The 25,937-nt window shown below is 39.6% G+C and overlaps 1 protein-coding gene across 5 annotated transcripts in view; it reads right to left on the bottom strand.

Moving 5' to 3' along the window:
* Positions 1–25,937, bottom strand: part of NPNT (nephronectin) — a 77,835-nt gene that overhangs the window by 49,042 nt on the left and 2,856 nt on the right. For 3 of the 5 annotated variants that reach the window (XM_053923125.1, XM_053923127.1, XM_053923129.1), the window contains exon 3: positions 9,689–9,739. The exons of the other annotated variants lie outside the window; for them this stretch is intronic. In XM_053923125.1, coding sequence (XP_053779100.1) covers positions 9,689–9,739 — 51 coding nt within the window. The remainder of the gene's footprint in view (positions 1–9,688; positions 9,740–25,937) is intronic. 5 annotated transcript variants of the gene reach the window in all.

The following is a 25,937-nucleotide window of genomic DNA, read 5'->3' as shown; positions in this document are numbered from 1 at the left end:
CTGGGAGGCAAGTGCCAACATTCGAAAACACACGGACATGCTGAGATGCCAGGGCAGATCACGCTGGGGAAAGTGACAATGGGAAAGCCCACTCAACCTCAGGTGTTGTTAGTAACCTGAGAAGGGTTTAATGTAAGGGTTAATGTAAGATTGTTCTTAGTCCTAAGAGTCATTTGTAATTTTTACAATCTACATCATGTTGCTATTCATACATGGCACCATTAAAAGCAGAACAAAGGAGCTTGTCCTCTGGGATATGTAATTTAGAAACAAAGGTGACACAGAAGTATGCAAGGGCAGGGCAGAAGAATGAATGGCCACAAAAGTGGGAGATTTCAGAGAGCTCTCCTTACATCTAACAAGTTTCAGAGAACTCAGATACCAACAAACTCATTTGAGGCAAACAGGAACATACAATGAGAAATATCTTTTTCAAAGAGCAGCTGACCTTCGAAGAGAGAAAGTTGCTAAAAAGCATGAAACAACTCATTGCGGGATTAACGGGACCTGGACGGAAAGGAGGCAGAATTTACAGGGCTCCCCTGGAAAGGGCCTCGAGCCATCCCAGATTGTAGGTACACCAAATTCCAGAGGAAAGGATCCTACAGATTCCCGGATCTCCAGAAGGAAACAATTCTCCAGCTTTCCTAACACCCTGTATTCTAGTGGTGATTATGCTATTTTCAAATCTAAATTCCTGCTGCAGTATAAACTGAAACACAAGTGCCTCTGATTGTTATCGCTATAACACAGTATCTATTAAATGCTCTCATGAACACGTAACTCAAAGCCATTTTATATGGCTGATTAAATTTATCTTCACGATAGCAGTATAAAGCAGGAGACCAACATTTCCCTCATTTTACCAGCAGACCAGTGAAAACACAGAAGGTTAAGGGGCTTGCTGACTTCAGTAAAAATTGCTTAGCCCAGTTCCACAGTCAACCAACTAGTTCAGATGAAGGCCCGGGAGCCCAGCAATCTGAGTAGCTTGGACGGGAGAGTGAGATTCTAGTAAAACACTAAACAGGAAAGGATGAGACTGGTAGAGAATGTCAGTGGTACTTAAAGGCACCATGGTATTAAAGCTACGTTTCCAGGAAGGAAAAGTTGCAGTTAAGGACACGATCTACAAGTTAAGGAAATCAGAGTAACTGCCAGAATATTTCAACACAAAGTAATCTCTTTCTCCCTTGATTGTTTTGTACCAAATCAAAAATAAAGTATACAATTGCTATCTCTTCTGAAGTATTGCTGTATCAATGATGTTTTTTGCTGTCACATTTTATTTAACATGACTGTATTAAGAACTTAAACTATTTTTGAACTATAGTGAAATATTAAGTCAACCAATCAATGATTTAGATCATGAAGTTAAAATAAATGAGGGTTTCTGGTCTATAAACCGTAATATGGTCTTCCAAGAGCAGTCTGACAATGACTTATTTTATGTTTCTATCTGGGAACATCCAAATCAGACACACTTCAACTCACACTGCTTAACTTTTAACTCCTGACGTAGCCCAGAGACAATGAGTGCCTGCATCTGCACCTTTGTATCTCAAAACAACTTCTATTGGGTTGTCCGAAAAGTGTGTTTGGTTTTTTCCTGTAAGATGGCTCTAGTACCACTTGGTTGTCTTTAACTTCCTTCAAAACAGTTTTGCTAGATTGTATTGTGACAGCTGTCATATCAGTGTGGTTTTAAAAAAACATCAAAATTGGTGAATTTTTGTGTACCCATTTTAATATTGAAGAAGGAAAAATACGCAACATTTTCGGCATATCATGCTCCACTATTTGAAGAAAAGTAAAAACACAACTGAAACACAAAGAAAAGATTTGGGCAGCATATGGAGAAGGTGCTGTGACTGATTAAACGTGTCAAAAGTGGTTTGTGAAGTTTCATGCAGGGGATTTCTCACTGAACGATGCTCCACAATCGGGCAGAACAGTTGTTGATAGCAATCAAATCGAGACATTAATTGAGAACAATCAATGTTATACCACGCAGGAGATAGCTGACATACTCAAAATATCCAAATTATTAAAGGTATAGGTGAAAATGAAACATGTGTCTTTTATTTTACAGAAGAAACCATAAGGACTTTTTGGCCACCCCAATATTTATCATAATTAAGCACTATTCCTTGCCACTGAAAAATCTTATTCTGAAGTGTTGTTATTTTCAATTTCCTTTGGGTTTTTAATTTTTCTTTGTTTTCATTGTAATATGAGTGGAATTTGTATGCATGCCAAATGAGGCTTTAAGAACACATAAGAAAACGCTACTACTTATTTGGAAGTGTGAAGTGGGGTGTTCGTTTTAGTCGGGTAACAGTAGCAATGAGCTCTCAGCACCCACAGCTTTGTTTCTAAATACTACTCCCCAGTGAAAGAAGTCAGAACTGGGGCTGGGAGGCTGAAATATTTCGCTGTGATAAAGCAAGAATGCATTCAACCAATAATGAAAATAAGCAAAAAGGTCATAGGAGCTGGCTCGGAGGTGTTCCCATTGGCCAATTTGGGATAATTTGAGAACCATGAAATATATTCATAAGACTTAAATAAAAAAAGAATCTATTGGTCCAAAGTGATTCAAAAAGAAGAGGACAGAGCTCCTCTTCACAGAAGGATGCCAGTGAACATGTAGAAGGAACGATAGGACTTGAGTGACACAATTTTACAACTGCCACTGAAATAATTAATTGATCAAAAATTATCTATAAGGGGTTAAAAATTTCACTGGTTGTAAGTTTACTGGAGAAAAGGACACTCAGTTTCAATGTATCACCCCACAGATTACTTACTACTAATAAAAAGAAGTCACCTGTTAGTGGAAAAATCTGGTGGACAGAACTTGAATCATGTGATCAGACAGAACTTGAATCTGTGATCAAACTTAACATCACCATCACCAATGACAGAACAGACTGGCATTACATGCAATGGGAGTGTCATAACATATGATCACCTATGTAACATTCTTTAAAAAAAAAAGGAATCACCTGAATCTAATGATGATGAACCCACAGACAAATTTAGATTGTGAAACATTCCACCTGTGACTCTTCAAAATTGTCATTGTCAAGAAGAAAAACGGTAGAACTGTTCTAAGCTGAGGGAGACCAAAGAGGAATGTCAAGTAAATGCAACATGAGATCTTCGATTGCCTCTCAATCAAAGAGAAAAAAATCATGACACTAATGATTGGGACGATTGGGGAAATCTAAATATGGACTGTATGTTACATAGTATTTGTGTAGCCACGTTATCTTTCTTAAGTGTGGTAATGATATTGTGCTTTGTATGTAAATGTCCTTGTTGTCAGGGATGCGTGCTGACGTGTTCAGGCATGAAGTGCCATTACATCTGAAAGTCGCTTTAGATGGTTCAGACAGACAGACAAACAGAAAGAAAGATAGGAAGCAAGCAGATGTGTAAATTTTAACAACTGTAGATGAAGAGTACAGGGGATTCACTGACCCTACACCTGCAACTCTTCTGTGGATTTGGAAATTTTCACATATAAAAATGGGAAAAATTTGTAAACACAAGAAGGATAAAATGTATACCTTGACAAATATTACTGCTTGCAGGCTGTTCACTCCTCAGTGCACCCTGGACACGGGGCGAGGAGCACAGGTGCTGGAGTGGAGCTGCTGGGGCCCTGGCTCTGCCTGGTTGGACAGGCGTGGCCCATGCAGGTCGCCTATCTTTGCTCTGCTCGAAAACGGCCGTCCTAAGTTCAACCAGGTGAAGTGAGCAGCACAGCTATTTTTTCCTTTAAAAACAGTAAACCCACATAGTGCACACAGAGCTCACATATAGTTTTGTTGAAGAGTTAAATAAAAAAAAAAACCCCAAAATAGTACCTGTCTCATATTAAGACCTCAGTAAAATGTCATTATAATGAGAATTAGAAGAATGATGAGAGAAAAAGCCCCAGTATTTAACACACCATATTAAGACACCATCTCTAATCACATCTATAAACAGAGATATAAAAATCAGTAAGATATCTCACCTTCGAGTAGGTAAGTGCAGAAAGGAGACAGAAGTAAACACAGATGTCCTAACAGGACATATAAAGGATGCATATGAGAAGGGGATCAGGTACCTAGATTTAAGAGTCAGAAAAGGGCCCTGGCTGGTGTCGCTCAGTGGATTGAGTGCCCACCTGCAAACCGAAGGGTCACCAGTTCGATTCCCAGTCAGGGCGCAAGTCTGAGTTGCAGGCCAGGTCCCCAGTAGGGGGGGTGTGAGAGGCAATCACACACTGATGTTTCTCTCCCTCTCTTTCTCCCTCCCTTCCCCTCTCTCTGAAAATAAATAAATAAAATATTTTTTTAAAAGTCAGAAAAGGTATTAGAAAAAAAAGCAATGCTAAACCTTTTTTTTCTCAGAAAAGCAAATTTGCAACACATTTGGTTTCATAATGTAAGAATTTCTTAGGATATAATAAAACACATTAAAGTACTCCTTTTAGTTAAAAATTATCATATTTATTTTAGCTGAAGAGATGGTGCTCCAATTCTGAGCAGGTTGACTGGGCAATCATCACAAAAGGCCAGAAAAATTCTAATGTGACCATCATTGCTCCTTTCAGCAACCCAAATCTCTGTGTTTGAAAGAGTCACTGACACAATGAACTGAGCCATATATTAACTATTTGAAAACCAGAATCATTCTGTGACTGTGCATACACTTATACGATGTGAAGCAACTGTAGGTTTAATATACTGTTTTTAAAGAAAACATTAATTCATTAAGTGTTTCAAATTTACCTTATAAAGAACCTTAAATAAAAAACCGGAAACAAGCTAAATGTCCATCAGTACAGGGTCGGTTACAAAAACGACGGCACGACGGCCTTCTTGCTCCCACCGTGGGCCTCAGCAGGCCTGCACGACCACTGAAGGGCCTTGAGTGACCGCGATGTCACCGCCCCATTCTCCTCCTCTCCCTCGCTGACTCTTCTTCACGTGCACTTAGCTCATCACAGGAGACCAGTGTCTTAGCATGGCATTCAGCACTGCATTTCGTGTCCTGAGTCCCGCCTTCCCCGCCCGGCTCATCTCCCATCACATCTACAAACACACCAACAAATGGAAGCTCTCAAAAACAACACTGTCTCTAATACCTCCATACGTTTACATGGCATGCCATTCTTCCCCTTGTCTGCCAAACTAACACCTAGACAGGCTTCAATATTCGGCTCAAACATTACCATCTCCGGGACCTGCACTGGTCCTGCATTCTGAGTTTGGAGCCCTCCCTCAGTGCTTTCAGAAGCCTCTGTGGACCCCTCTATCATAAATTATTTACATATGTTTATATTCATAGGTACATACACCATGCCTTGTTATCATAGTTATTTTTCTTATCTAGCTCCCTCACTAGACTTTCAACTAAGTACACAGTCCTTGCTCTGAAATTCTGAAATAGCACACTGTCTCTTGACAAAGACAGATATGGCAGGTGTACAAGGTATTTAAAGACTATAGAAGAAGGAATTTCTCTGCAGAGAGGAAGTAGAGAAAATGTCAGGAAAGGCTTGTCAATGGAAATATGAGCTGAATCTTAAAGGATGAGCAAAAATTCACCTTGTGGATGGGTGAAGGGCCTTTTAATCAGAATGAGCAGAAGGGGATGAAGCATCAGAGCATCTGGGAATACAACGGCAGTCCCTTCCACGGGGTCCATATAGCAAACAATAGGCCTTCAAAGATAAGGCGGTTGTCAGCCTGGACAGCTTCATACTCCGGGAATCAGGATTCTAACCATAATTGCAAACAGCCAATGGATTGTAAGCAATAGATGATACAGTCAGATTACATTTCATCTGCTTCAAGCATGTAAATTGATTTTTTTGTAGAAGTTTAATCAAGATTAAGATCTATGATATGTAATAAGGCGGTAAGATAGGCAGACAAACTTATTGTATTCATTTTCCTAATAAATTATCTTCTCTGTAAAGCACAATCTGCTTATTAAAATTGCACTTCATTTTTGTATCCCTTTTCTAAAGAAGTATGTGTGCAGTCCTTCCACCTTCAAAAGTATACCGAGCTGAACTGGACTAGGCCTTGCGGAAGCTCTTGCACTGGGTATAAAGGTGTGTAGGACACGGCCCCCGGCTTCACGGAACTCCCAGTCAAGCAGAACAAACACCACAGCCCCAGAGATAAGCACGCTGTGGATCAGCAGGAGACAGGCTCCATGTAAGTGTCCTAACTAAATGTGGAGAAAGGAGAGGAGACTTCCTACTGCTGCTGTAAGGCAGGCAGAGGGGAGAAGGTGGAACTCCAGATGGCACTTGAGTCAGGGCTGACTTTCAGTATGTTCAGTTAAGAGAGAATACCAGCTTCAAAAAAAAATGCGGTCATTCATTCCTAACAATTATTCACTTTGGCGTTGAATCCAATCATGTGTCAGCCTCTGGACTTCACAGTCACAGAGCACTTCCACATACCACATCCAACCTGAAGTCAGCATCTGCATGTTCTCTGTTCTCTAGCTCCCTCAGTAACACACCGGAAGTTGGAAGTTGGACAACACACCGGTTGTGGAGTGAGAACTCTGCAGCCATCATCACCACAACTTAGTTCACAACTGAATGTGAACTAAGAGGAGCCAGTTACTGAACTAAATGCTTTGTAAGTATTGCCTCATTTGATCCTCATTAAAAAAAAAAAAAGACCCCATGAGATAGGCCTCTTATCTACATCTTACCCACAACAAAGCTATTATTCAGAAAGGTAAGGTAAGTTTCTCAAAAACACAGTTCACAGTAGCAGCCAGGTCTCTTGGTCTCCAAAGTCCACACTCCCATCCCTGTCCTGACGCACGCCTCTCCGCCCTTTCTCTTTAGTGCTTTTCCTGCATTTTCCTTCTCGCCATTCCCACCACTACGGCTTAAGACAAAAACTAATTTCTCACCAGGTTTACTATAATAACCTCTAGCTCCAAGTTTCAAATGGCTCTTCTCTAAATGACCACTTGAGAAAACATTCAGAGATGGACCCCAGGACCTCAAAGGCCTACAAGGCCCCAGGCATTTGCCCTGAAGACATGGGTCGCATGGTGAAATGAAGTACATGTCCCTTCCCAATGGGGCAGCTGCTAAGCAACTCCAGCCCAACTCCTTGCTGCAATGCAGAGCTACTGATTTTTCATAAAGCCTGACATCTACCCTGGCAACGGTTTCAAAAACTGTTAAAACACTCTGATCGAAACCAAATCCACCTATATGCCAGATCTGACCCATTAGCAACAGCTTATAACCTCTGACACATTAATTTGATTGTATAATGTCCCTGTTTACTCTACAGCTCTGAGATAAAGGCTGGGCTACTCAAGGTGACACCAAAGGCCTTCCCTAGGTCAATCCATCCCTAGTTGTCCCACAGCACTCTCATCAGACGCCCTGCGTGCACACACACACAAGGCTGGATTAGAGGTTTTACATTTCCTGGAATGGGCCCCTCACTCCGGCTCCGGAAGTTTTCATGCATTTTTCTCTCTGGTCAGGGTGCTCTTCACTTGACTTATCCCTCAAGATTTAGCTGGGCCACCAACCCTTCACTCCTTGTCTGGGCTACACACACACACACACACACACACACACACACACACACAAGTCCCCTCTCCCTGAGGTATGCTCTTGCAGTGTCCTATCTCAAAACACACCTGTACTGAAACACACCTCTCATCAGCTTTGTCATCATCTGTGGGCCTTCAACACTGACCATAAGCGACATGAATGCCCACAGCTTCATCTTATTGATGTGGTGTCTGTAGTGGATGGCCCAGGGTCACAGAGGTAACAGCACTCAAGATATAGCTGTTGAATGAATAAATCAACTGAACACCACTAAGAGTGTGCAATCTTCCTCGATCCTCTCCAGTTGGAAGTGATCCTTCCCCTGAACAACCCGAATGCTTCATCTCTAACTCTTTCCTACTTTGGAATATGGGAAGGAATGAAACAACCATCTTACCAAATCAGCTCCTTGCAAGCAAGAATCCACGTTTTACTAACCTTTGTATCTCTCCCAGCACCTGCCTTAACTCCTTGCCTCCAGTAAGCTCTCAAATGTTCGTCAGATAAATCATAGTAACTCTAAAGGTAATTCTGCAATCCAGTCCTAGTTCCTTCAGTTCCCTTTCCTTTGGTTAGGTAACGAAAACCGTACTCCACCCTGAGGTTTGCAAATGGATGTTACAGAAGTGGAAAAGGAATGGTCCAAAGCACAGACAGCTATCCAACGAAAGTTCACACTGTAGAAATGAATAATTTGAGAAATTTTTTACTTCCAATTAATTATTTTCAAAGATGGGCAGGGTAAACAAAACACACTTAAAAATATGCTACACTATGGATACTGCGATGGACCCTAGTAGACACTGTGCAGGGTTCATCTGTATTCTCTGTATCAACCACGCAGTAATAATAGCAAACATGTACCGAGAACTATTCTGCAAGAGGGAAGCAGAGGCAGCAACAATCTTGCAAAGGAGGTTCAAGGAACAGGAAATTGTGGCTCAGGAAAGTTAAATGAAATATCTAGTATCTCATGGTTGGTAACAGGAACAGGTCCTGTACCCAGATCTGTTGGTGACAAAGCCCACATTCCACTCTCTACGGCACTGCCTCCCTAACTCAGCCGTAGCTCTGCTAGTTAATCCTGTAACTGTTGTCACTATAAAATACCTACACTTTGATTTTTTAAGTCTCCCTGAAGAAATTCCTTAACTTTTATTTCTAGCACTATCAATTTTTATTCCCAAATGTGGTTATTAAAATACTCTCTTTCCGGGGTTTATAGGAGCTACTATAAAGGACACATGGACAAAATCAAGGGGGAGGATGGAGGAGGAAAAGGGAGGGGGGTTTGGCTGGGGTGGGGTGGAGGGATGGGGAGAAAATGCAGACATCTGTAATTGAATAACAATAAATTTTTTTTTAAAGAAATAAAGTAGAGATAAAATTTTTTAAAATAAAAAATAAAACAAAATAAAATCCTCTCTTTCCTCTATTAGGTGAAAGTATGTTGCCTTCTTGGCACCAATTTCATTAAATAGAATTTTGAATATTTCATCAAAATTTTCCACTGAAGTGTCTTTAGGGTGATTTGTTAAGTGACATTATTCACTTCCAGAAATACTTTAAATAAGGAACGCTTTAGGTAACAAAAGAACAGCATGGATACTATAGGTGCTATTACAACATCTTATATCTTTTATACAATAAAAATATTTCTTACCTGCGTTTTTCCATGAAGAATTAATATGAATACAATCCCCTCAGGTTAATGATAGGCTGGTGTTAGTAATTTCATTTGGTGAACTTTGGTATTTTTATTTTTTATTTGCTTCTTTAAGTATTAAAAATATAAACTGTCCTTTAGGTTAGAATGGAGGTCAATTTATTAGATTCATAAAAGAGGAGAAAGAAATTACAAACTGAATGGAAAAAGTTTAATATAATAACTGAAATAAAATTAACAGAATAATTATGAACAAAAAAAATCTCTAAGGAATATCATTCCCCCCCCCAAAAAAAGCAATTCAGAAAACCACAACTAAGGTTAAATTTTTTAAGTTTTGTGAAGTTATTATTTAGAAGTTATGCCTTTCAAGCACATATTAGCCAAAATTATTTCAAGAAATATATTCATCTAACCTTTGAGCTGGCACCTTATCCTGGCTATTCTCTGCCTTAAGACGTAGAAGGCTGCAAAACAAATGTCCAAAAAAAGAAATTCCAGATCTTTTCTCTGTAAGGAGGCGGGACTTGGGTATTTATCAACTTGTTACATTCCCGGAGACTTACACATATTCAACTTTTCAGTGTTTTTCTGAAACAAAAAAAAAATTCTAGGACATGTTTAAAATAGTAATATCTTAGTCACCATTTTGTCATTAGAAAACATTTTGTAACAAAAATATTAACCAATAATTGAGTTGTGCTATTCTTTCATAGTCCAAATTCTAAATTAAAATATTTCAGGCCTTCTGTAACACTGTATCTTCTAATCTGATTTTTCACTTTCAGAATATTAATTTTTGGTTCCAAGAGACAGTATCCTTTTATTTAAATGGGTATTGGGCAACGTAGCTGAAAAAAATTAAAACTTTTGATCAATAAGTAACCAGAGCTGATAGTTTTTAAATTGATAAATCTTTACTTACCTGTTTCTTACACACTGTATGTTCCCTTTTCTCTTCAACTTTGGGGAAAGAAATAATACGTCTTTTTTTTTTTCTTTCCTTCCACAGCATTTTCTTCTTGCATGGCTGCTTTGGTTGTCAATAGCAACAAGAATTACCCTGAAAGCTCAGCCACTTCAGTTGAAGATACATAAATAACCCAGTTTAATGAAAGTAAATGGAAGACATTTTTCACACGACTAATAATGGTCAGGGTTCGACCACAGCCTAGAGATCGTGGAGGTGAGGGAAAAGATGACTTCATTACTTCTCTTTGGGATTAACATCTTCCCTCTTTAAAGCATAAAACACTCACTTTAACTTTTCATTTTTGCATTTATTTGTATAATTTAAAATTAGGTGTATGGAGCCTTCTTTCAGGTAATAACCAGAAGGAAAAATTCTAAGTACAATTTGATTCAAATAAAGTAGTCATTTAATTATCAATCCAGAATGATTGCTCTGTATTTTGAAAGGCACACACTACATTTACTTGTTAGAAATTTTTTTCATGTTGGTTAGGTTGTAAGAAATTAATGTTTTTCTTTGTATTGTTGTTGTTAACTTCAAAAGCATTCACCATACCTTGATGTTGATACATTTCTTAAAAGAGAATAATGAAATATATCAGGTGCAATCTAAGCAAAAAAGCTGAAATTAAATCAAAACATAAGTTAAAAATTAGATTCTAGATCATATGTTAAAGAAAACTGTTTGTAACAATGGTTATATATGAGAAGGTAAAAATATAAAAGGATACCGTTTCTTTAATACTCTTTAATTGCCAATTTTGAATAATCTAATTTATCAAGAAAAGTACATTAAATGATTTTAAGCAAAGATAAAACGACTCAATAAAGAATAGCAAACATCATTACTTTCTAACTAGCTGTATTAGTACCAAGCAGCCAAACAGTTCTGTAGAGTTTCTTTTCACTTTACAATATCTCAAAGTTGGGTCGCATTTCTCCTGCTTAGCGTAAGTCAGCCTTGACACCCGTAGATTTAGTGAGTGTTATGCTGTCGATCTGTACCTCCATTAGCAAGACTTTTAGCCTGACGTTTTAGCCAACGTTCCATATTTTAGCGTTTGCATTTTAAAACTATACAAAACTGCGTTTTAAATCAAAGGAAAGTCAAACCTGGAATAGATTATTTCCAGGGGGTTTCTGGGGTCTATTTTCTATTGACACATACGGAAATGTTCATAGGCAACCATCACCATGATTTTTGTGAAAGTTGCCCAAAATAAAAGCCCTTCATACCTTTGTTGTGGTTGAAACTCCACTGTGAGAAGCACTAAAATAGGATTCATTAGTAGCACCTACTGTAGAAGATTCTGCCCCATTTTCTCCGAACACTGTTTCTCTACAGCCAGTGTAAAACGGCCAGGCGAGTAAGTATACGCAGCGTTACGGGGAGCCCGCTCAGCCGCAATTTACAGACCTAGACCCCTCTCCTGCCGCTGCTTATATTCATCTGAGGCCTCGCGGTGACACGTGCACTTCACTGAGGGTTCTCAGCGAGATTAGGCACAGTTAAAAATAATAAGCCCTCTGACGATTTCATGAAATCGGGACTAATATGAACCAGAGAAACGAAATTATTCAGGGATCACTCCTTGCCTGCTAAACACAGGTTTACAGACTTGGAGTCAATCCTGGGCTTTTAACAGTGTCAAAGAAAATAAGGGATGGGAAACCCTAAGGAACTGAGGCCACTTATGATCCGAATGTATGCCTATCCATTGGTGTATAGTTTAATTTACTGTAAAGGACTCTAAAAAGGCCCCAATGTTAGGCCTATCACAACCTGTGAAAAGGAAACAATAAAGAGCTTCGGGATGAGATAACGGATTCAGGTACCACAGGACTCAGGCAGGAGTCACACAGCCTCTGAAGCACAGGGCATAACAGGACACATGCGCCTCCTTCCAGGTGGCCAATGCCAGGTGCATGCGCAGAGGGAAAGGTCCACCCTGACGCTCTACATCTACCTCTCATTGTCAGAAAAGTTAGCACTGGCCTGGCAAGCACTATCCATAGACAACTGCTCAGCTCTGTACATTTGTAACACCAACAGGCAGGACAATAGAGCCCACGGAGAGCATTTGGCATAGGAATTCGGATGGTCCCAACTTCTAACCCGCTACTCTGCACAATAAGCATTAAAGCTGTAGAATTCAACAGTCTTTAACACAGATTAGGGAACAGAACATTTGGCAAATCTACAAAGTATTTCTTTGTAAATTTATGTTCTCTTCCCTCAATTTTATTATTTCAAAACAATCTGCCTTATTTAGGAAATTAAACTATACATGAAAATGCCTTAATTTTTGGCCAAACATAGACACCAAGATACATTAAATCTTTTAATTCATCCATGATTTTAAAATTCAATCCAAGGGCCAAAGGACCTTGAACCATTACCCAGTAGAAACTATCACCAGTAGGTGTGTATGATAGAAAGTCAACCCCAAACAGCCACATACATTAAAAAAACACAACTAAGCATGAGTTGCCATTTGTGTTTTTCTATTATTTGCTATTTGTTGAAATGCAAGCATATGGCAGATAATTACCGAGTACCTACAAAACCTTAACACTGAAGTAAAATAGGAGGTACCGAGCTTTAAAACAATATTTTGGGTGGCAGGAAGCTTATATTTGAAAAGTCTATCCATGAAGTTTTTCATAAATTGAGCAACATACACCTTTGACCATTTAGGGATCTTTCACAGAAACTGATTTTGAGAACTCTGATTTATGAAAACAAGGCTAACGATTTTGAAAAACATTGTTTTTGGCAAAGTAACCCTAAATCCAGAAATTCCTAATTGTTTCTTCCTTTGTGTATATTAGCACAAACTTAAACTGCGATGACATATTTCCTAAAACTTCAGAATAAGACAATAACACCTACAGAAGGCAACCCTAACCTTGTGATGTGATGTTACCATAGGAAAACAATGTCAGTCTTGAAGAATTTATATCACTAATCTACAGCAGCGATTTTCAATTTTTTTCGTCTCATGGCACACATCAACTAATTACTAAAATTCTGTGGCACACCAAAAAGTGTATTATATTTTTTGCTGATCTGTCAAAAATAGGTATAATTTTGATTCATTCACACTAGACAACTATTGTTGTGTTGGCTGTTGTCATTTTCTAATTTGACGGCTTAAGGGAAAAGAGGGCAGTGCCCCGACTAAATAGTCAGGTACTGCATGTTTTAAACATTCTTGCAGCACACCGGTTGAAAATTACTGGCTTTAAAGAATGGATAGAGATATTGACCAAATGAGGTGTTCAGCTTTAAAATTTAGTTGACTCTAGATTATCCACATGCAAATCACCAATAGCAAATCCTTCATCTCAAACTGGCTCTCCCCTGGCACCGTGCACCTACCTGGCTGTCTCCAGCTTTTAGGTAATGTGTGGCAGGAAATGAGGGCTTCTAGTTAAATGTAACTAGGAAAAACTATTTCTTCCCAAAATCTACCACCATATGCTAAAGCTAAAAAACCGTTTTGATTATTCATATTTTTTCTTCCATGAGAGTTAAAAGTAACAAGTTGACCTAACAGTGTTTCATCAGACTGAGTTAAAACTAAAATTCTTGAGAGAATGTAAGAATATAGAATGAACATATAGATATCTGCCACTATTTCACTACACATATTAATACATAGCACTCTATCATATCTAGCTTTTAGTGTACTTCTATATGCTTGCTTTGTTAGAAATTTTACTATGAATTCTATTATGACCACAATTTTCTCTTTGATTATGCACTAGTATAATTAAGTGATAAAATCAGAAAACTTTAAATAAAACTTTTTAGTATACTAAAATGGAACATTTCTTTACATTTAATATTACTTAACAAAACTCTATGTTTTGTAATACACCAATTTTTTAGTGAATAGGTGTACATTTTGCAACTTATTTGCCCAGGCTGGTAGATACCGAGATGCACTGTCAATCATATGAGGCCTATGCTATCGGTATTTTTCTATGCCTGTAGTCAGTGGTTAATATCACTGCAATTTTTTCAAGCCAAATTATCTTGGCTACATCTTTGAGAACTGATCATTTATTTGTTCCCACGCAGACGTGAAAGACCTTAGCCCTGCCAATGCGCAGTCCCCATTTCCCCTTCGGGTCGCTAAGGGGTGAACACTCTTGGACAGGTTGGACTCTTGGTTGGTGCTGAGCTCCTCGAGCATGTGTGCGTGGGGGTTTCCGGTGCCAGTGTCCCTGGGCGTCAGCTGTGGATGGAACCAGCCCTTCCTCACAACACAGTGAAGAGGAGTTAAGTTTGGGTTTGGACGGGGACAAGATGAGGACTTACCACAGGCTCTGCATTGGGTCTATTCACGCGTAAGCGGCTTGTTTAGAGCAGCCCTCCATCAGACCCAGGGGAACTAGGGTAACAACTAAGGGTCAGGCTGGCTCCTCTGCATGCCTGTAACAATCAGGAGCTTTGGGGAAATGAGCACTGGTCAAGCTTTTGGTTCTCCTGGGTTCACCAGGCCTTGTTCCACATGACAGCATACATGGGATAAATTATGTGTGGAAGCAATGTTTGTGCCTCACCTCCTACCCCAAGCCATCATTTCCATGGAAATAGGAACATAGCAAAATGGTGATGAGCTACATAAAGATATCCAATGAATATGAAAATAATAAATCATACAAAACTATATGAAAAATTTTCCCATTGATTTCTTTGCAGAACCTCATACCGGAGGATCCTAGGAAACACCTATCTGCACTCCATTCACAATGTGTCTATATACCAACTCCATCAGTTGATTAGGGATGATCTTCAAAATATGGACTGAAAAGCAAAAATATACGGACTGGCTTTTAATTAATAATACAGCAGACTTCAGGAGTTAGAGATCTTAACTTGAAACTCTCTTACCTCACCTGGAAATCTCCATAAAGCCCTAAACTGTTTACCTGTCACAGCTAGATATTCTGGGCTGGATCCACCGGAGGCATCAGAGAGCTAAGTGCATAGATAATGCTCCTTAAACTACATGCAGAATAGCCTTCCTGAACAGTACTTCTAGAGTAAGGGCCTCATCTAAGGCTGGAATATCTTCTATGAAAGGGCTTTACAAACCAACACCAGCCTCATGGTAGAAATGTCGCCGTGGCCCTTCCACTCCATCACTCACTCCCACTCTATGAAGGACCACACGAAAGTTTTCCTTCAGAGCTATATGTGGGAAAAGCCTTAATTTCCCCAAATAAATGCTTCACTTTATCCTTACAAAGAACATGAATTACATGAGCAATACCACTTCCCTTTTTTCCCTGGCTACCAGAAGTGAAGAGCCAAATTACAAAACATACTGAGGATCCTACAGCATATATACCTATATTTTACAACTCTCTTCCTGACATCTTACCTTTTATTCTGTCCTTTCTTTTTTTCTCCCTCTAGACCTTGTTAATTCTATTTTCCTATTTCATTGCATGCGTTCCTGGAAGACATGTGACATCCTTCCCCACACAAAGTAGGACATAAACAAATTCAAACTAAGGAATCAATTCTATTTACCTCTCAAGGTACCTCCTAAGAAATCAAAATTAGAAAGTGACTGAACAGAGGGTTTCCACTTTGCAATATTATCCATGATTTAATCTCCATTAAGTTGCATATTTTACATAAAAATTATAAAAAATAAAATGAGACCTGTTTAATTACTGTACTTACATAGAAATAGGATGTCTCTAGAAATCTCTCATATCTAAATGTATGTAACAGTGATGATGAAGCTGCAGAGATATTCATTGCAGCATATTTCATAAAAACAAAATATTGAAAACCACCCAAATGTGCATAAATAGAGGATTTTCATACGGTACACTGTGCAGGCACTTCAAAGGATGAATTAGATTTACATGAACTGATTAAGACTGGTCTTCGAAGTGTAATATCACATAAAAGAAGAAGTTACAGAACAGTTCTTACTTTATGCTATTTTATGAACAAAGAAAATTTTGAAAATGCTTAGAAATCTCTGTAAAGATCAATAGGTAACAATTCCTCAGGATCGGAAGTAGGAGTCAGAAAAATAGGGAAGCCAGAAAGACCCTCAGTGCCTTCTCTCTCTCTCAGCCTGAGTTGTTTTTTTTCTTTTACTTACACTTGCATTTCTTATTTTGTTTTAATTAGACAATTTAAGTAGGTAATTGGGGCAAGGATTAGAATAAGTGATGGAAAAAGTATGCTCCTACAGTTTTAAAGTCGCTTTTTAAATCACATTTTGAACATTTTATTTATTTATTTTTTAGAGAGAGGGGAAGGCAGGGAGAGAAAGAGGGAGAGAAACATCGACCGGCAGCCTCTCCGATGTGCCCTGACCAGGGACCAAACACACAATCCAGGCACGTGCCCCGGCCCAGGAACAAAGTCAGTGGCCCCTCAACTGCGGGATGATGCCCAACCACCTGAGCCACGTGGTTAGGCCTCAAGTCACTTTTTGAAAGTATTTTAGTACAAAAATATTTTACTGTTTCCTGAAAATCATTTTATCTTAACAGGTGTCCCCAAAACATTATTTAGATAACAAAATTCTACATAATCCTCCCTAACAGGTCATAGTCTAGTAAAAAAGCAAACACTATCTACACGGGCATAAAAATTATGGCTGGCCTATAAACAGAATAAAGCGTCAATGAATTAAGCAACTCATAAAGACATTTGTGAGTCTTTCTCAAATATAAAAGAAACTCTCATCCATAAAAAATACAAAATTGATACATAAGAAGCCAGGTAGAAACCCTGGCAAGTGGACAAACCTCACCCCATCCTCCCAATGTCGGCCAGGTACCTCTGGCCCAAGAGGAAAGAGGTGGAAAATGGGGTAAGTGGTCCTTCACTAACTTGTCACAGAGGGTTGAGGGAAAGAGCAGAGACTAGAGAATCCTTGAATTAAGCAACAGATTAGATTCTCGATAAAGGGTTGCCAGGGCCTTGTGCCAGCATTGCAATCCAGTCTTTCCCATTACCTACCTACTGCCAGGTAAGAGGCCACTGGCCAATTGGTTAAAGTTACAACTACATGCCATTTGACCACAAAGAAAAAAAGTGATCTTTCAGAAATATTAGAAATACATACTTAGATGTATGTTCTAAGTTGCTTATTTAAACATTTTTAATATTAATAAAATATTACAATCAACATAAAAGTCCAAAATAAGAAACCGGTTAAACAATTACAGGATAGCCATACGATGGGCTACTATGAATCCATCAAAAAGGGAGCAGGCTCTTCATGTGCTGGTGACAAAGCAAGCCTTTTAAGATGCACAGTTAGAAAAAATAAGCAAGGCACAGAATGGTGTATATACAATATGCTTTCATGTGTATAGAAGGGGTGGGGGACAAGATATATAGGAATTTGCCCACAAGTATGTAAAATATTTCTAAAAGGTACACAAAAAATTGATAATACCCATTGCTTTGAGGAGGAATATTTAAGGATATAAATGCATTTTTCTCTTACAAAATAAATATTTTAAACCATTGATGAAAAATTTAAAAACCTGCACAAAATTGGTGGGAAAGGGGCAAAAGTACCTGCGTGTGGTGGGGGGGAGGGCGGGATAATGGGGACTAGGCTATCAGAACCCTTCTCTCCTTCCCTTTCACCCCCCCGTCCCGTGATGAAGGCCCAGCTTTGCAGTGAGTCCCTTCCATTCCCCACTGAGGCTGCGCATGGAGTCACTCACCACCGCTACTGTGTACGGTGCCAGCTGGGTCAGGGAGCCACTTTGTACAGTGTGTGATTGTCTAACCACCATGCTGTATATCTGAAACTAATGCAAAGTAATCCAGATTATAAACTGTTATTGAAAAATAGAATAGAAACCAGGAAAATGTATATAACATGAATTCTACAGATAAAAGGCACCATACCCAAATGTTGTCCATTGCACTTGCTGTAATGGGAAAAGGGAGAAGCACACCTATACTTTTCAAAGTTTATCAAAAAGTTTCCAATTAGAAAACCAGGGTTATTTGTGGGGCCAGCCAGATATGGCAGGTGTTGGAGGGCAAATCTAGCAGCTGAATTTGGAGCAACTAGAGTGCTTCCCTGTACTGGGCCTGACCTCCCATCTTGGGAGGTACTGAGATTTTTAATTCACAGAGGTTAAGACCTGCCCAGATTAACTTTATGAGGCGATCTTGGGAAATTAGTAGGTCTTAATAGTATTATATAAAGGTCAGTTCTAACGGAGACAAAGAATGAAGGAACAAAGTAATTTCTGTGAGATTTAAGTTTGAAAACTGTACATGCTCAAAAACTACCTGTTTGAAAAGGTCAAACTTCTTCAACATTGATTTACGTCTGGAATTTGCACTCCAAGACCACTTGAAGTTACCTAAAGTACGTGATGTTCTTAAATAACCTTGCAGAAAGTGGTGGTTGAATAATCCTAACCAAAAAGTTCACTTCCTCACCAGAGGGCTCAGGCGGGGAGAGGAGGAATGGAGGACGGTGGTCAAAAGGTACAAACTTCTGGTTCTAAGATGAAGAGGTGCTGGGGATGGAATCACAACTTGATGACGACATTTAACACTGCTGTGGGATATAGATGACAGTTGTTAAGAGAACAGATCCCAAGAGTTCTCATCACAAGAAATGTTTTTTCTTTTTAACTACCATATGAGATGATAGCTACTAACTTACTGTGGTAATCATTTCACAGCATATGGAAGTCAAATGTCTTAAACTTCTATGGTGCTGTATGTCAATTATATCTTAATAAACTGAGGGGAAATTACTGAAATCGAGCTAAAAACAAAACAAAACTTTCTAAGGATATGGAGATTTCAGGTTTAGTACTCAAAATACTTCTATGATTGTCCGCCACCTTGCTTTTATTCCTACCTCGAAAAAAGAAAACCAAACAGTTTCTGCATTCTTACCCCAAATCTAGAGGAGGACGCTGACCGACAGCAACAGCGAAGCCTGCTCAGCTGCATTGAGGAGGCCCCCGGACCTTCTGGCAGTCTTAAACACGCCTCCGGGCAGCAGAGCCCCCCGTGAGACTCCCAGTTACCCCTGGCGTGCATGTGATTGTACAGGTATAAAAAATGCCAACTCATGTTCCAAGGAGGTTGCCACCGTCACTGACTGCAAATGGAAAGTGATTCATTAGAAATAACGTCTTTGATGGGGATCAATATGTATGGCCTTCAAAGCTGATTCCAACATTCCTTATTTACTGTTGATTGTGTTAAAGAACATGTTCAAAATCTAAATAATCAAAGGTGTAATCTACATGAATTTGTGACTCGGGGCAGGAACTCAATGGCCAGTGTAGGGAGCAAAAATTAATAAATCATGTTCCACTGATGAGGCCGAGTTTCTGAGCCAAGATACAAGTAGGAGATGGAACGTGAAATTTAAATGTTTCATCTTCTAAATCAAAATTCTCTGCTTTTCATTTGAAATACAGAAAGAATTCAACAATTTGCTAGTCATTCCTTCCAGTGATCCACAATTATTAGCCAGTAATATAGATCATCCAACTGAAATCGTTGGATAACTCCAAAGTAGCTTTAGAATAGATTACTATTTCACAGTGCCTGTTTTGAACTAACCTATAAATTGTATCTAATGTTGATAAGAATACAAACATTTCACTTTACATGGAAATTGTACAGTTGTAGCCTTTATTAACTACAGGGAGAGGCAGGAGAAAATGAGGTTTAAAGCTAATAAAGCAAAATCAAACTCTAGGTGTCAGTTTTATATCTTTCCAAAATCTCCAGAGGAACATAAAACATCTGCATTTTGCCTGATGTTAAGTAAATTGATGCAAAACCACCCCAATTTACATAATTTCCTTCAGAAACCACAAATTACTCACTGACAGCCGAAGAATGCAGAAACAGAATTGCTTTGTTGAAACCTGGAACTAGTTGTATTTTGACTTCTTCTTCACTCCTCTATAAAGCACTTTCAACAGAAACGCTATCGTTATAGCCACATATACAGACAAATCTCCAAGTAAACAGACAACCATATAGAAACACCACATCCAGATCCAATATACTCTTTCATACATGACGGAATCTTAGAAATCTGTTTGCAAAATAAGAGAACTGCAGTTCGGAAATGTTAAACAGCTCATTGGGTATAGAAGCCAGGGCTGGACGGACTCAGACGTCCCCATTTGTCCAATGCTTTTAGTCCAGTGCTTGGAATTGCTACATCTACTGCCAAGGCATACACGGCTTTCTAAAATAAAATATGCAAGCCCTGAGAAATCTTGATGACAGAGATCTCCACTTGGTTGGAGTAGAACATTGTTAAAATAATTAAAATGAGGTGTGCCTTAATGTGATGGAAAAGTTAAGGAACAGAATAATGGCAGAGCAAGAAACAGCTATTTTGTGGCAATCTGAGTGACTAGGTGCTGTGTACTTTAAATACGTCACCATCAGTGTGTTATGAACATACAAAGAAAATTTACTCTATAATAAAGACCATATCAATAGTTAATAAAGCTCAAGACAGTTAGAAAAATCAAATTTGGAATCCTCAATGTGTGGAGATCTGTTTATAAGTCAAGAATACAAAACAAAGAATCAAAAGACAGAAAGAAAGCCAGAGTATGACCTCTAAGAGAACTATGAAAACACAACCTGCCTATTTCTGGAATAGGTCACGGTTTCCCAGCTGGCGGGAATGTTGGGATGGAGTATTGGGTGGCACAGGCAGGAAGCAGGAGGACAGCTCCTATTTCTGCCTGGGTAGCATCTCTGACCCTTCCTTCCTCAGTTCCAGATGGGAGGACGGGAAGTCTGGCTAAATGCAGCTTTGTGGCCAGACATCGTGAGCCAAGAGCAGAGGCTAAGCAACACAAGTGCCCTGCAGCACAGCAGTGTGGGCCTCTCCAAACAAGCCAGTGAAGAGGGGAAGGAATAAGCGGAAATAAAATGCAGCGTGTTTTGTGTAAATACGTATGAGGTCTGTCCAGAATGTACCCAGACACATAATATGAAAAATAAAGACATTTACTGAAGAAGATATAAGAAACATTGTACACAAGACAATGATGCCTCAGTTCCCTTCAGACTAGGCACCTTGAGACCTCACACAGTTTTCCCAATCGCCATCATCTGCCCCATCATATTTTCTTGAATCTCATGGATGGTCTGAAATCTCTTCCCTTTCAAAGGTGATTTTAGTTTTGGGGAAAAGTCAGAAGTCATAGGGTGACAAATCTGGGCTGTCAGGAGGCTGATTCGCCTGAGTTATGTGATATTGCACCAAAAAGCTCTGCACGAGATGTGATGCGTGAGTGGCACATAGTCATGATGAAGCTGCCAGTCACCAGCTGCCCATCGCTGCTGCCTTCTGAGTCATCTGAATAGTTTCCACAGAGAAATGTTCAAGCTTAATGCAAAATTTGATGCACATTCATTGCTACTCACTCAGTCATTTTGAATGTGACAGCCACACAGTTTACATGCTCACCCAATGGCTTCTACAACCCCCGCTGACTAGTACAGTGGAGTCATCATTGTTCACACATGTGCATTCCAGTCCACACTCCTTGGATGCCAGGTTACACAGATGTTGCACAAACCATTCTCATTATATTAACAATAGCTGGACTTTTCTGAACAGACCTCGTATATTTAAGCCCATAAATATTGAGTCAAAACATCTCACATATGCTCAACCCAATGGAGTAAACACTGAGCACATGGTCCCTGCACTAGGGCACAAGATCTGATAAGTAATATTCAATATATCAATGGAACAGCCTCCCCAGCATACACACACACCTTCCAAGTAGGGGAGTCCAACCTTTTGCCATCTCTCAGCCACACTGGAAGAAGATGAGTTGTCTTGGGTCACACATTAAACACCCAAACACTAAAAAAAACCTGATGAGCCAAAAAAGAGGTTTTAAGTAAATCTACAATTTAGTATTGGGTCACATTCAAAGCCATCCAAGGCTACGGGTTGGACAACCCTGTAGGGATACATTGGGAGGTCCTGGGTATAGATAGGTGGGAATAGCTTCCTTTTGTTTTGCTGTGCTGATTTGAAGGAAAATTCCAAAGTGAGTCATTCAGAGAAACGAGAAGCTGGGCACCCTTGATAAGAAAGGGAGAATTAAAAAATGCTCAACCTCACTAGCCATGAGAGAGATGCAAACTAAAACCACACTGAAATATCACTGCACACCGGTCAGAATGGGCATCATTAATAAATCAACAAACAACAAGTGCTGGCGAGGATGTGGAGAAAAGGGAACCCTAGTGCACTGTTGGTGGGGAAGCAGACTGGTGCTGCCACTGTGGACAACAGTATGGAATTTCCTCAGAAATTAAAAATGGAACTGCTTTTTGACCCAGTGATTCTATTGCTAGGAGTACACCCTAAGAATCTTGAAACACCAATTCAAAAGAACCTATGCACCCCAATGTTCATAGCAGCACAATTTACAGTAGCCAAGTGCTGGAAACAGCCTAAGTGCCTGTCAGTAGATTAATGGCTTAAAAACCTGTGGTACATTTACACAATGGAATACCACCCATCAGAAAGAAGGGGAACTCCTATCTTTGTGACAGCATGTATGGAACTGGAGACTATTATGTTAAGTGAAATAAGCCAGTTGGTGAAAGACAAATACCATATGATCCCACTTATAAGAGGAATCTAATGAACAAAATAAACCACCAAGCAAAACAGACCCAAAGATGTGGAAACAGGGAATAGACTGATAACTGCCAGAGGAAAGGGGTGGGGGCAAATGATGGGAAGAAGGGGAAGGGACTAGTCAAAGAACATGTGTGAATGACCCATGGACAGGGACAACAGTGTGGGGATGGACTGTGGGAGTGGGGGTGGGCTGGCAGGAAGAGGGCAACGCAGGAGAGTTGGGACAACTGTAGTAGGATAAACAAGAATAAGTAAATACATAAAATGAAAAAAAAAATTTTAAAGGGAGAATGCTCCTTAGAAGAAAGAACATTGAGATTATCTAAGTAAGGGTCAGAAAGGCAAAAACATTTCTCACATTAAATTTCCCAGAAGCTTTTTGGAATTTTTATAAGTAATCCATTACCAGATGTAACTGTTAAAGAACAGCAAATGCATTTTCCTTGAATAAATAGTGGCAAATATTTTAATTTCACGAAGACTTGCTTTAAAAACTAATCAGAAATTTTCCATTTGTCCCTAAAAATCCTCTATCGGGGCAGTTCTTCCCACTTTGAGCTGACCTGTGGCCTCTGCATTCCTCTACCTGTTTATAGCAAAACAAAGACAGTGGGTTCTCTGATAAGAGACATTTGGACCATCTGAGATTCTGGAAAAATAAAACACACACAAGGAAACATCCATCTTTGAACTCGTTTTTACAACTTTGCCATCTACATTATTAATGGTAAAGATCCATCTGGCCCTTTGTAATTTAAAGGCATTTTATTTTACTGCAACAGAGAAGCTTGGAACCATTTTTTATTTTGGCAGTATAGATGCAAAACGCACATACCACGCCTAGAGAACAAAGGGTCTGAGAGCACGGGCAGAGCCCATCCCACGGCACTGTTCAACAGCAGTACTCCCTTGCCTGCTCTTAACTTCACCAGACACATATGTAGTATTTGCTGTGTGCCAGGAGTAATTTTAAGTGCTTTAGAGATAATTATTTAAGCATCGTTGTGGTTACATCTATGAGGTGTACCTATGAGTTAGCGCACCATTGCAGATCCAGTTTAGAAATGAGGCAAATAACGCGCAGAGAGACTGAATGACTCCCTCAAGGTCACGTAGTGAGCAAGCGGCAGAACTAATCTGAACCCAGAGTCATGCTCCAGAGTCCACGTTCCCCTCCTATATTCTGCCCACAAACTGTCACCAAATCTAAACTAAGATCAATTGTGATTTGGGCAGATCATCTAACACATTTTTATAACATTACCATTTCAATAATTAACTCATGCCATGTTGTAGCTTTCTCAAATTCTTAAGGAATAACAAGAAGGAAAATGTAAATACTATCAGCTACTATATTTGATCACTTTAAATCTTTTGGAAACAAAATGAAGGTATAGAAAGTAATAAAATAGCACTCTGTATTTGTTGGGAAAGCTACTGTGCAAAAGCGATTGTTAGCAGGTTTAAATTCTGTAGTGCCACTGAAACTTTGAAAGGCCTTTCTTTACATTCAGAATCGCCAAGCTGGTGTATATTAGAGAAAATTTAACAATAGGCAAAGAGACACAGAACAGCTCCTCAAGGTTCTTTCTGGGGAATATCTCTAAGAGATAGAGTTTTCTCCGTGGAATTCTTAGCACATCTGGCAGAGAGCTATGCACTGCTCTTCCTCCGCCCATTGCTGTGGCACTCTGCCTTCAGGGAAGGCGCACGCCACTGTGCTCAGGGCTTTCTGCCAGCGCAGCCTTGTCCTGGCAGAGGTTGGGGGACTGTACCCACCCCAAAGCACCTCAACATTTCCTTTGGGAGTGTCCTGAAAATTAAGGCAGCAAAGAAGGAGGAAACTAGCTCCATTCCTGCAAAGAAGTACTCATTCTTCATTTGGGAAAGATGACCATGTTGGGCCAAGAAAAGGGTCCTCTTTCCCCTTTGATTTTCAAAGCCTGATTGCACTTCAAATTCCACACCTGTGGCCTCCAGCTGTGCAAATACTTCTGAGGTAAAATTGGCAGAAGACTGTATCCCTCCAGGTACCATTCTCCCTTTTGACCACCTTCCCGCAAAAAGTGTTGAATCAACTAAGTAGTGTGTGTGTATGCACGGGTGCCCGAGGGGTGGTAGTTGGGGAGGGGTGGGGAGCACAGCAGCTTTGCCTAGTTCTCTTGATTACTAGAAATTGGAGTTGTCACCACTCCCTTTACAATGGAATGCAATGGCCCGGCTGTGCAAAAAGCCTGGCCTAATGGCGTGCAGGTAGCAGGTAGACCAACAGTGGTCCCCTTTACGGTTCCATCCCTAGCCACAGAGGCCAACCTGCACCTGGACCTACAAGTCACCCTGTAACCATCCCTCTGTCCCTCTCCTTCCTTCAGAAAGTTCAGAATAGACATCACATGCAATTCTCGAAGACTGAAATAGCTGAGAGAACTCCTAACTTTTTGGAACTTAAATTTACTCTATTCCTCTCACTACCAACACATCTCTAAGGCAGGCCCCTCCCCTTCCAGCCTCAGCTTTGTTAACTACACTTCTCTATTCCTCTAAGCCCCTTTCTTACTGGTATAAAACACTGGGATATAGAGAACCCACTTTCCTTCCCATCATCTCGACAGACTCGTCAACCTAGTACTCTAAAGATGCTCCTGAAATGTACTTAGTTATTTGTGGGTTTTTGGTTTTTGTTTCTGTTTTTTTGGTAGGAGGAGTGATGTAAAATTGAGATCCAAATAAAATTCTGGAAACAAATTTCTCAAACTTCTCTGACGTAGCTTTGATTTTCACCATAAAAGGTATCCATTTGCGATCATGGAAAAGGTAAAAAAAATCAGGGTTCTGACTTGATACTTATTGTATAATTAATTATAGAACTTAAAAATGTGTATTTTTCGGAGGTGTTGTTTGATTATACTGGGTGGTCCCTTTAGAACACAATCAATACAACCGCACTTCAAAAAAAAAGATTTACAAATAGGGCCTCTTTACACAACAGCTATGGTAAGGATTTTGTAAG

This window comes from Desmodus rotundus, chromosome 4, assembly GCF_022682495.2.
Source record: "Desmodus rotundus isolate HL8 chromosome 4, HLdesRot8A.1, whole genome shotgun sequence".
Lineage (NCBI taxonomy): Eukaryota > Metazoa > Chordata > Mammalia > Chiroptera > Phyllostomidae > Desmodus > Desmodus rotundus.
The sequence above is the reverse complement of the archived record's forward strand: the minus strand, read 5'-3'. Positions and strand labels throughout refer to the sequence as shown.